Here is a 12,250-nt window from a genome sequence, read left to right as displayed (position 1 = left end):
GTTAATACTGGCACTGACTAGTTAATACTGGCACTGACTAGTTAATACTGGATTCTTATGATCACAGCTTCTAGGTTTAAACCTGTTCTCAGAAGGGCAGTTATTAAAGTTAGAAGAAATGCCTACTTTTATTAGAAGTGAGCTGGTTTCAAAACACTACTGAGCACCTGTATTTTCGTCTTAGCAATTTCAGTATGTTTACCATCCAAAAAAATAATATGCTTTATGTTTAATTATTGTATGTTGGCTATTAACTGTCTTAATTCATAACAGTAATACAGTACAGGAAATCTGGACCATTTATTTACATATAATCACCAACCCTTCTCCCCACACTAAGCTCTTGCACTTCCAGTTTTCTAACATTGAATTTTTGATTATGAGCAGTCCTCCCAAGTCTTCCCAGTGAGTCCTCCCACTTCCTTCAGAGACATTCTCCTTAACAGGCAGGTTTGTGACCTTGTCACAGTAATATCAACAATTATCTTTTCCATCAATGTTGAGCCACTGTTCTCAATGTTGAGAACATGCTTATTCTTCCTTAAAACCTCAATCTCAGAACTTCCCAACATCTCTGTCAAAATGTCCATACCCAAATAATCTCTTGCCCTGAGGTAAACAAATTGCTTTTCTCTACCTCTTGCCTTTGCAGCTACCTGAAAAGTCTGCTGTAAAGATTTACTTTATTCTACCCATACATCTGTATGAAGTTTCTACTTCTTGTCCTCAACCACAAAAATACAACACTTTTCTGCTTAAACTTCTTTTCTTTTAGCTTGCCTCAATTCATGCTTTTCCCACTCAACTGCAAGCATTCTTACAAGCTGCTTTTTTCAAACAGAAATACTCAGTTTCTTTTCTACTATGAAGACAGGTATCTTCTGGTGAAGACACTAGACTATAATTCATGACAACTGATTTTTTTGGGGGGGTCTTTGCAATAAGCATTTCTGAGTAAACAGCAATCCTCCCAGTGTGTAAAATATAAACACCTTTTCACGGTTATAAAGATGCTGAAATTTATTTTCAGAAGACATTCAAATATTGGCTGCAGTACGAATTCCTAAAATAAAACAAATAAATAGCAAAAAGGCTGAATTTCCCTTCAAAAACACCATTTTCAAAACCTCACAAATACAACAAAGTTACATTTTGAAATGTCACAACTGAATAACCAAAAGGAAAAATAATTCATTCAAGTTACATTTTTTTTTCCTTAAGCATCCCATATACACTAGAAAGTCACTAAAACGTCATGTCATTTTTACTGTGCTCTTCACCCAAGTGCAGATATGAGCAAATTGTACAGATTTTTATTACTTGCTGATAATGCACACGCACAACGACAATGTCATGACAAGGAAATTAACTTGCATGTGAACTGGAAAAGAGTCTCCACAATGGGCTAATTTGATATACCCAAGCCCTTTGAATTCTTCTCTATCCCAGAATATGCCTTGTGATTATACTTGTGTTTTATGTGTTACAGACTGTAACTGTACTAGAAAGCAATTGTACTAGAACACTTAATATTGTTGCAATATTTAAAGAGTACTAGGTGTAGGAATAACTTAATAGCTTTAAGTTGAAGATGACAATTGTTATCTATTTCTCAAATACCAGAGGCAAGAGAGTCTCTGGAACATTAATCTGTGAATCAAAACCAGCACCTATCACCTTAAGGACGTAGGATCAAATAAATGAAAACCAACAGGAGCAACAGTCTTCAGAAAGTTAACGTTTTCAAACAGGATGAAAAAAATTTGAGGAATAAAAAAGAATTGTTTAGCAAATGCTTTAAGAACTGTTAAACTTTACTGATTAAAAAACAAAATTATCACATAGTATATTTAAATCAAAGCACTCCCAATCAAGGAATCATAAGTCCAAATGGAATTGTATGCCTACAAAAAATATAGTTTCATTCCACATTTAGCTACTATTTGGGTCATTCTAAATTACCACCTTAGAAAGTAGTTCACATCCAGGAAGAATTTTGAAACCCACAGAAGGAAAAGCAGATAAACGTTAACTCACTGACCTACCCTTTCTCTATAACATTTTCCTTCAGGATTTAATCTTCATCATAAACACACAGTTAACCTAGTATTCAGAAAGCTAATACAAATGAAATACAGGTAATCTATACCTTGGGAGAGACATGGGATGCAAAAAAGTCTTCCTCTTTGTTTTGAGGTGACACAGGTGGCATTCCACATCCATCTGTCCACAGCTACAATTGGAAGAGAGAGAATTTTACATAAATATTACATGTATGTATTTTTTTTCCAAACACACTAATCTGAAAACTCCTTTTTTTTTTCTGGTACATAATTTTTCCTTACAAATTTATTCAAGCTTCAATACATGACATTCCTTTTTTTAAATTTCATACAACTTTGATATGTTCCTTCACATTACCCATTTCCTTCCTAACAAAATGCTCAATATAAGCTCTGTTGCAGTAATACTGTCAATATTTAATATCACTAGACCTTCATAATAAGTTTTTTCATATTCTCATATAAGGTATTTTCTTTCTAATACTCTTGTTTTGTCCAAAGCACGAAAGCCCAAACCAAAACTGAAAACATAACACTAGCAGTCACTGGAAACAGTTTTCAGAATTGTACCAATGTGGTCTTGTACTCTGATGAATTTTCCCACCTACTCTCAGAGTCCCATCACCTCTGCTAGAGTTAAAGCAGAGTTTTGCAAGATGCTACCAGCTTTGAGCAATGCCTGACCTCAGGGCAGGCTGACAGGTCCACAGTGCCACAGGTATTCTTAGCATTGTGCAAAACAGGTCTATAAGCTGTGATCTGCACTCCCACCTTACTCATAGGCAAATCACTTCTCATGATACATGACCAAAAATAATGACCACTGTTGAAAAGTTTACTGAATGTGCAACAAGCTTACCTCACCATTCAAAAATCAGTTCTATCCTTAAATTAGAGAAGAAATTTTTTACCATGTGGAAGAGGTGATGCTTGATACTACACCTAACTATCTGAATAAGTTACTTTAGCAACTTAGCACATAATCATTTCAGCTTGCATTACATAATTACAAAGTATTTTAATTAAAAAAAAAACCAAGCATAATTAATATTAAACAATTCGATGGAATCCATAATTGAAGGAAGATAAACACAGTTCTTCAAAGTGTCATTTGGGTAACTTATGATCAACTTAAATGCACATAGTGTATCTTACTTACTTGAACAGGTTTTGTATCTAAAGCTGTTTAGTAAGTAAAAAGACATATTCTCTAAAGTTAGTGATGTGAACTACTGTCTATAACATTTGTAACATAAAATTATTATAATCCATAAAATTTCATGCTATTTGATGCACAGATCAGGAAAACCCCCAAGCCTTCTTGTTTTTCTTTTAATTCCCACTCATCTGATCAACTTCAAATGAATCAGTCGCAGACTTTAACAAGCTGAAATAAACAATCAAAACATGTTTTCTGTGTATGCAGAAGAGAACTGTAGTCAAACTTGTCACTTCAGCAAACCAATTCTGCATACCTCGCTAAGAACGTATTCCTGTCAGCAACCTAACAAAGTTTTGATAGTATGCATGAACTCTTCCGGCATTTTTAATGGAAAACAGCAAGTTCAGGACATACATAGCCTCCTAAATTTTCAAATATTATTTTCGTAGGGCACAAACCCAAAACCACACATTTACCCGTTTAAATCACATCCCACTTAAATCACAAATATTCTGTAGTTACTTCTATCAACACTTTGACATTTTTACATGCTGTACTTCTCAATAAGAACTCCATTCCTGATAAGCAAAAATAAAAACATTTTTGTTATGCAATACCACTAAAATAATTTTGGAGCACACCTGCAAACAAAGAAGTTTCCATTCTGAAGGATACCTGAAGTTTCTGCCTGGAACCCACATACGTTACTGAAAATGTTAATGTTCTGAATTATCCAATTGAGCTCTAGCTCAATATTCTTTTTCCAGACAAAAAAAGGTATGCCACCAACAGTTTACTTCCCAGTTTGCCTATTCACTGTAATGTGTATCAGTACCCCCCAAAAACAGATTATCTTTTGCATTACTAATTGGAAACATAAAATTACTTCAGGGGAGAGAAGATCAAGATTTTCAGAAATCTTACAGGCACAGGATGCACACTACTCACATCAGTACCATGCTTTCTTGTTGCCTGTGTTGCAAGAGATTTAATCTTCTCCTTGTAAAGTTGAGCAACACGACTGTTGTACTTTGCATTGGTATCATTTGTTGTGCATCCGTGTTGATGGAAAAAAGCAGACTGCGAAGCAGAACACAGAAAATGCCATGAGAAATAGGTTTAAAAACTAATGCCATTTCATATAAAAATATACTGCAGAGCAGCAAAATATGCTGCTCTTCTACCTAAATCCAACCTTTTCAATTATGAAGTCTACATAGATCTCCAAAATGCAAAGAGAACTCAATTCTGGAAACCTCTTTACATATAAATAACATATAGGAAAATCAAATACATTAGTGGGATACTTCAAAAGCATCTACAAATGTAAGTTTGCCATCATATTAAAAAAAAAATCCTATTTCTGAAATTAAGTGTAGAAAGGAAGAGGGAATTGATTGCCAATACCTGTGTTTCAAAGGACATTCCTGATATTCTAAAAGGCATTGCTTGGCTTCATCTCTACAATGTATGTTCGATAGCATCAAAATGACTGTATAAAAACTGTCTTCCTTCAAAAGAAAAGTGTGCAAATGCACATATATATGTACCCATATGCATTTATATACTTGTGTATTTATATGAAAACATAGCTATATAAATGAAAAAATCTATTCCTATTTAGGCTCTTAAACCAAAAGCAAATCAGTACATTTACATTGGAGTTTCACAAGCTCTCTGGAAGATTAAAAAAGCCCACAAACAACTATTTTCTCAATATCTAGAATTGGCTAGCAAACCAAACCATATATTCCTGCACTGAAGAACAGAACAGACTGGTTTATGTTACCATAAAACATGATAAACAAGTTTCTGATAGGATCAGCAAGTCTAGATAACCTAGGGTTATTGGCCTCGCATGCTGGAACTGCAAAGCATAAATCTAGTAGTATACAAGTACCTGACTTTGTATAAAAAATAAGCAACAACCATGAAGGAGAGAGAAAAATGCCAGTCAACTGTGATTCCAACAGAAACAGCTGTAAACATCACAGATGCCAAAAAGACTGCGCATTTTTGCATTTAAATACAAAGAATCATAGAATAGGGAGGGTTGGAAAGGACCTTAGGATCATCTAGTTCCAACCCGCCTGCCATGGGCAGGGACACCTCACACTAAACCATGTCACCCAAGGCTCTGTGCAACCTGGCCTTGAATATCACCAGGGATGGAACATTCACAACTTCCTTGGGCAACCCATTCCAATGCCTCACCACCCTTACAGTAAAGAACTTCTTCCTTATATCCAACCTAAACTTCACCTGTTGAAGTTTGAACCCATTACCCCTTGTCCTATCACTACAGTCCCTAATGAAGAGTCCCTCCCCAGCATTCCTATAGCCTCCCTTCAGATACTGGAAGGCTGCTATGAGGTCTCCACACAGCCTTCTCTTCTCCAGGCTGAACAGCCCCAATTCTCTCAGCCTATCTTCATATGGGAGGTGCTCCAGTCCCCTGGTCATCCTCGTGGCCTCCTCTGGACTTGTTCCAACAGATCCATGTCCTTTTTATGTTGAGGACACCAGAACTGCAGGCAATACTCCAAGTGAGGTCTCATGAGAGCAGAGTAGAGGGGCAGCATCACCTCCTTCGACCTGCTGGTCACACTCCTTTTGATGCAGCCCAGGATACGGTTGGTTTCTGGGCTGCGAGTGCACACTGAAGCTGGCTCATGCTCAGTATCTAATCTACCAACACCCCCAAGTTGTTCTTGGCAGGGCTCCTCTGAATCACTTCTCCTCCCAGCCTGTAGCTGTAGCTGTGCCTGGAATTGCTCTAACCCATGTGCAGGACCTTGCACTTGGCTTGGTTAAACATGCACCTATGAACCTGATATTTAGAAGCTTTTTTTTTTTTTTTTTGTAAGCCCTGATTCCCATCATTGTAGAGATTTATTCTGAAAACAAAAGCAACTGAGAACACTTCAGATTTACTAGCAAACTGATACATAGCTATGAAGCACATCAGTGCTGTTCTCCAATATAAGGTATCATCAGACAATTACAGAATACAAATTATTAGTGTTAATCTGACAGTGCTTCTAAACCTCAGTTAGTAAAAACAGAATTTGCCATTTAATTTGGGACAAAAAGGGATTTTTTTTTTGGTGCAATTAGAAGAAAAAAACTAATTTTACTTTTTAAAATGTCCAAACAGTTTACTAAACCGGTCTTTAAAGTCTTGGGTATTAATCTTGCTAGGTATCCAAAACAGGCCATTGTGAATTTGAGGTATGTGAGGGGTGGCTGTAGGTATATTATACCCCTTGCTAAAATATATGATAAGAAACAGTGACATCCAAGCAGAAAGACAAAACCTCATAAAATTAAATAATAAAGGTTTACTGTTGTTCTGGTAATAAGCTTTCTAAGATTAACAAAAGTACTTTTCAAACTTTGCCATCTTCTTTCCAACTACCTTAAACTCTTTGTATTGCTAAGTTTATATAGTTGAACCAAAGCTTTTAAGCCTTTGCCTAAAATAGAAAATATTTTTCATGCAAAATCTCCCTCTTCTGATTTGTTGAAATTGTGGGGTTTATGTAGTAAGTGGCATAACAGAAACCCAATGAGTAAATTCATATAACAGCAGTATTAATATAGAAAGATGTAACTTAAGAGTAGGCAGAAGAGGGAGAAGACACCATGCAACTGTTCAGATTTGTAAGCCAGAGACAGAAACCTGAACGCCTAATACAAAGAAAAAGGTTTTATGGAAAATGCAAACGTGGGAGGTAATAATGATCCTAAAATCTTCTTCTTTTTTTTTATGGAAATACAAAAAAAAATAGCAGAGTATTAAACTGTTAGAAAGGAAAACAGATTGTTACGAAAATTGTTAAGTAAAAGCCTATGGAAAGCAAGTTTAGATGAAGTTTCTTCAAGAAACATTATGGGTAAAGCATAAATAAAGAAAGATAAGGGGAAGCTTTCAGGGAATTAGAAGAAAAGTAGAAATTTCTTAGGAAAGTTGCATGTTTCCACACTGGGTGGGTCAATTTAAGGAAGTAATCTCAGTTATTGGTGGTTGTTCTTTGAAAAAATATGGGAAAACAGGCAATATTGCAGAAGAGTTGACAAAGGAAGACATCCCCCTATGAAAATGAGATTGAGACCACTGCACCTGTCAACGTAACTTCAACTTACAAAAATATTGTATAACAAACTTATCTGTAATTACATAAAAAAATCAAACTGAAATAACAGCCAATATGAAATGGGCCACACCAAAACACTGCTATTTCCTCTCTAACATACATGTATATGTCAGTATAGCGTATCTTATCTTGGCTTCAATTGTACCTCCAGAGTAAGTCAGATCTTAACTTCAGTGTGACTTTTCACAATTACATGATTTTTGGCATGATATTTTCATAAACCATGTAAGGAAATACAGTCACAAAAAAATGACCATAAGGTAGGTTTACAAGCTGTTGGTAAGCCATCTTTCAGGAGCTGCCAATGTTTCCCTGCTAAAGTACAGTGACTTTTATTAATGATTTGTAAGAAAAAATAAAACATTTTGCAGATTATACCAAGAAGGAAAAGTTGCAAGTATGGAGGATGAAATCAGAAATCAAAGGAATTCTTAAAATACAAAAAAAAAAAAACCAACCAACCAACCAACCAACCAAAACAAAACAAAACAACAAAAAAAAAGAGGATAAATGGACTGGGAAAATAAAAATATCCCCAAGATATGAGCCAAGGGACATAGCTTCCAAGCCTAACAAGCTTCAATGTGCAAAGCAAATTCTCAGGAATACATACAGCGTTTGCATTTCCTCCAACTTGCATGCATCTCAGCTGAAACCAAGACCAATTGGAATCCAGTTCTGTAGATCTAAAAAGAAGGAAATGTTTTTTATGTTATCTCCCAAGCCATTTAAAATCTCTCTACCTTTTTTATTTGTAAAATGTTTCTCTCCCCCCTTTAAAAAAAAAAAGTGAAAACATGCATCTACACAAAAAAAATAAATCTGTGACAATACACAGTGTGCAAGAGAGGTTAATAAAGCCATGTAGAACTGACACAGTTTTACCAACTGTAAAAGCTTGGGAAAAAAAAAAAAGTACCCTCTGTCAGGCTTTCCCTTTTAGAAAGCACCAGTAAGATACATTTTCAGGGTAACATTTGAACTCCGTCAAAAGCAAATCACAATCACATGTAATGGACAAAGTAACAATTTGAATGTCATATCACAACAAAAATGAGTGACTATGAGGAGAATTATTACTGTGATCATTAGGAATGGACTCCTGAGAGGCCTTTTGTAACACTTGTATACAGTGAAAAGGCAGCAGAAGGAACATTTTAGTTGATGGAAAACAGCTACTTTTATCTGCAATCCACTCCTGGATGCATTGCTGTCATGCACTTCAAGCAGAACATTCATTACATTTCAGATATGTAATTATTTATGAGGCCAAAAAGGCCAACAGGCCATCAATTAGGATCCTCACCTGAAATGTGACAAGCTCAGGGTCCAGATTTACTGCACCAACTGATTAAGTGAGATAAACAGCTGCCGAAAGGGTTAGCCCTTTACACTACCCCAGTACTAGCACTCAGGTGACACCACCATGAACTATTTTAGGAAGTAAAGTTGGCAAAGTGCTACTTAGCTCTCTGACCTGGCTTGCTGGGGGTCAGATTATTTTTATGATCAATACACTGTAATACCTCTGATGATGGTAAATTAGTATTTGCCTCAGTCTCCATCTGAAGGAATGATAAAATACTTCAACATGCTCACATTGCTCTTCATTTTTCTTATCTTCACTGTAGAAACAGACCTGCCAACAGATGTGCACTACTAACACAAACAGTGCATGGTAAAAATTCTGTGAACCCTACCTAATTATCTAATTCCCAGCAGATGTCAGATATACCAAAGCCAATGCAAACATTAGAAAGGTCTGAATCAGTAGCCGAAAGAATGGGTTTTCCCCTCTGAGCAGGTATCTGAACAAACCGAAACATTAAAAGATGCAATGTTTACTACAAAAATATACAAGCTACTTACCGAATGAAACTCAAATGAACACCAAGTGATCGATGGGTCCCTGAACAATCAATACACAGAAAAACTCCATATGTTATGCTTGCCCAGCTAGGGTTCTTTGCTCCACAGTCAAAACATACCTTAAAGAAATAAAGATCAGTAACAGGACTTGAGCATAACCATGTGTTACAGTTGTGTTACAGGTCATGCTAACATCATTTCAGTGATCAGTTAATAAAGCATTTGTTGACATGATGACTTTTTATTATCCTAATTTTGCAATATAAAGAGGAGCTACACAATCTGCCCACACCTGTGTGTCAGGGCCCTAACTAGACAGGACTACATGCCCTCCCATTTTTCGACTACAACTAGTGTAGATGGGGACCACAGGTTGAGAAACAGGGCCGGAGAACCCACATCAGACTAGTTCACATACATGTTCAATGCAGTATTTCCAGCACTACTGACATAACAAAAGTGTTTTAAGAAATACTTCCCCAAGGGCAGGCTCTCTTTATGACATAGGACTGAGCCTCCTCTTTCCTCAGAACATACATGCAACTGCAGCTATCAGCAGAACTAATGACATGACAATCTACTTTTGTATATAGAATCCTTGATCCTTAGAGCAAGTGACTGAAACCCAGGTCTGTGAAGAAAGCATCCACTCTGCGCACTGTGTAGCTGAGCTCCCTCTGCCAGACATGACTATTTGCATGATGTATTTGCTGTATCAACCTTTTGACTGTCCATCATGAACTGGTTAAACAGCAAACATGTCCACAACTTCTGTACGGACAAAACCATGACCTTCTTATTCTCTGCCACCACAAAAGACTCCTAACAGTCAGAAATACAAAAGGTGTGTGTGTCTACATCTCATATGCCTTGCAGGTCTGCAGACCACAACTTTAAAGTCTGTTTCAGTTGTTCCGCATTTTGTGCCAAGGATAACAAGAACAAAAAATTTATCTCATGCAAATCAATTTTTCAAATGCAAGGAAGCCCTGGTCTCGCTTCTAGTGCAGGAGAGCAAAGAAGACTTCATTAGAGCAGAAGTCCTAAATCTTGTTGAAATTCCCTGGCATACAAATGAGAAATGAGAATCTTGAGTATCAGTGGGTGGTTAAAAGAACACAGGTTTAAAAAGTTCAGTTACAAACATCCCTAAGGATTCTGCTTCCCTCCCTGGTACAATTATAACTACTTCCTAGTTTCAACATCTTAGAAGTCCATTGCATCACCTTGGAAGCTAGCTGCCACAAAGCAGGATAGCTCACAATCTTCACTCATGCAGGATGCTCTATCAGCTATTTACCAGATACATGTGAAAGTTTTTCATATTAATAAAACCTGCAGCTTTTAAGATTGTGATGCAAGCAGGAGCATCTAATTGTCTTGTGGAAAGTAATGTAAGAACTGCCACTTCCAACACATTATGCAATAGAAACAGAAACAGAAGCAGGTTTCATTAACGTTTAGACTCATTTTGCTTAATTTTCTCAATTTTTAAAGTGATTCCTACCACATCAATTTTAACAAGAATTAAGAAAAAAAATCAAAAACCATTTCAGAGCCACTCTATGAAATTGTTTCCATTTTAAAAACAGATAGTGTATTTTCTGTACTGATCTAGGTGCAACTAAAATATCGAAATAATTATCTAGAAAATCTATTTGAAGGATATGCTTAAGTAATCTATTACATTTAAAATACACTTGCAATCTTTTTGCTTACTTTGTGTTAAAGCACTCAGGGCAGTAAAGGTGTAACAGTCACTTTGGGGAAAAAAAAAACAAAAAACAAAACCAGCAAAAGCCCTAATTGAGATATTTGCACAACAGCAAACACAAAGGTTTGGGTATAGCCCTCAGCAAGTAATCATTAGATCCTACAACATCCACCTTGCACAAGATGCCTATGTTAATAAATAAATATATAATATGTATTGCTATTGGACATGGAAATGTAATAATCTTTAGCCTATAGAAATGTTATTTTTGGCACTCTGAAGACGTGAGCAGGTTCAGCAAGCAAACCCTTTTATCCCTGAGGTCATGGTTAGACATTTTCAACCTCTACACAGACACTTTTAACCCCCCGTGTAGTGGGGCTGCTGCCACAGGGTAGCTCTGCATTTGCTTGTGCTTGTCACTCCAAGCATGCCAGGCCACAACACTAAACTCAGGAGCCAGTTTCACATTTGGTCAAAGGTGATCTAAATCCAAGCAGCTACTCTCTTAGTAATCAGCCACCGTACCCAGATATGCTTTCCTTCTTCTCTTGCATCAGCAGTAAGAGTCACACTTGTTGATCATACTGCACTGCACTGCTTTGACTTCGAGCAAAGGTAAGTCTAACTCACAGCACAGCCACATGACCAATAATGCCAATGTATGAGAGGGAACAGAAGTGTTTGCCCTTAGAAGACAGGACTGCCCATCTAGGAAGTGTTGTGGTCTTAAAATGACTGATGTGACGCATGATATACTACACTTCATGCTGATGCAAAAAACCTTTCACCCTCCAACACACACACAAACCACACCACAATGCACACGGTAATAACAAAATTGACAGCTGATAAACCACCACCACAACACCCATCCTTAGTCTTCAGTCAGTTCAGATCCTTGATCTAGGTGTCCAAGCAGGGACATGAATACTATCATCAACAAAAGAAAGAGCCAGAAAGAATGAAAGACTTAACAGTTTCAGAGGAGTAGAACTATGCCAGATTAAAAGTGACTATAGAGCCTCAGTATGCAAGTCTTCAAAACCAGGTGGGCTTTACAAGCACTCAAGTTAACAATATCTGGTAGCTTAAGGACTATGAACACTTGCATATGTACAAAATACACCCTATTTAATAATTTTAACATGTTTGTTGCCATCAGGCAGCTCTGTATTAAGTAATACTCAAGGACACACCAAGAACTGAAAAAGAAGCTATTTCTCATGTTATACAAAGGAAACTAAGATGAAATTACAGATGTTAATTTCAAGACAATTATTCA

General features: G+C 36.6%; 1 protein-coding gene across 1 annotated transcript in view; it reads right to left on the bottom strand.

The window, feature by feature from the left end:
• ARFGAP3 (ADP ribosylation factor GTPase activating protein 3) overlaps positions 1–12,250 on the bottom strand; it is a 33,467-nt gene that overhangs the window by 18,906 nt on the left and 2,311 nt on the right. Inside the window, exons 2-5 of the mRNA XM_061359460.1 lie at positions 9,252–9,370; positions 7,996–8,068; positions 4,174–4,305; positions 2,150–2,233 (exon numbers count right to left, since the gene is read on the bottom strand). Coding sequence (XP_061215444.1) covers positions 2,150–2,233; positions 4,174–4,305; positions 7,996–8,068; positions 9,252–9,370 — 408 coding nt within the window. The remainder of the gene's footprint in view (positions 1–2,149; positions 2,234–4,173; positions 4,306–7,995; positions 8,069–9,251; positions 9,371–12,250) is intronic.

The sequence above is a fragment of the Neopsephotus bourkii genome, unplaced genomic scaffold (assembly GCF_033783945.1).
Source record: "Neopsephotus bourkii isolate Nb327-2 ecotype Australia unplaced genomic scaffold, CSIRO-AGI_Nbou_v1 NB_107, whole genome shotgun sequence".
In the NCBI taxonomy this organism is placed as follows: Eukaryota; Metazoa; Chordata; class Aves; order Psittaciformes; family Psittacidae; genus Neopsephotus; species Neopsephotus bourkii.
This window is presented reverse-complemented; position numbering and strand designations above follow the sequence as displayed.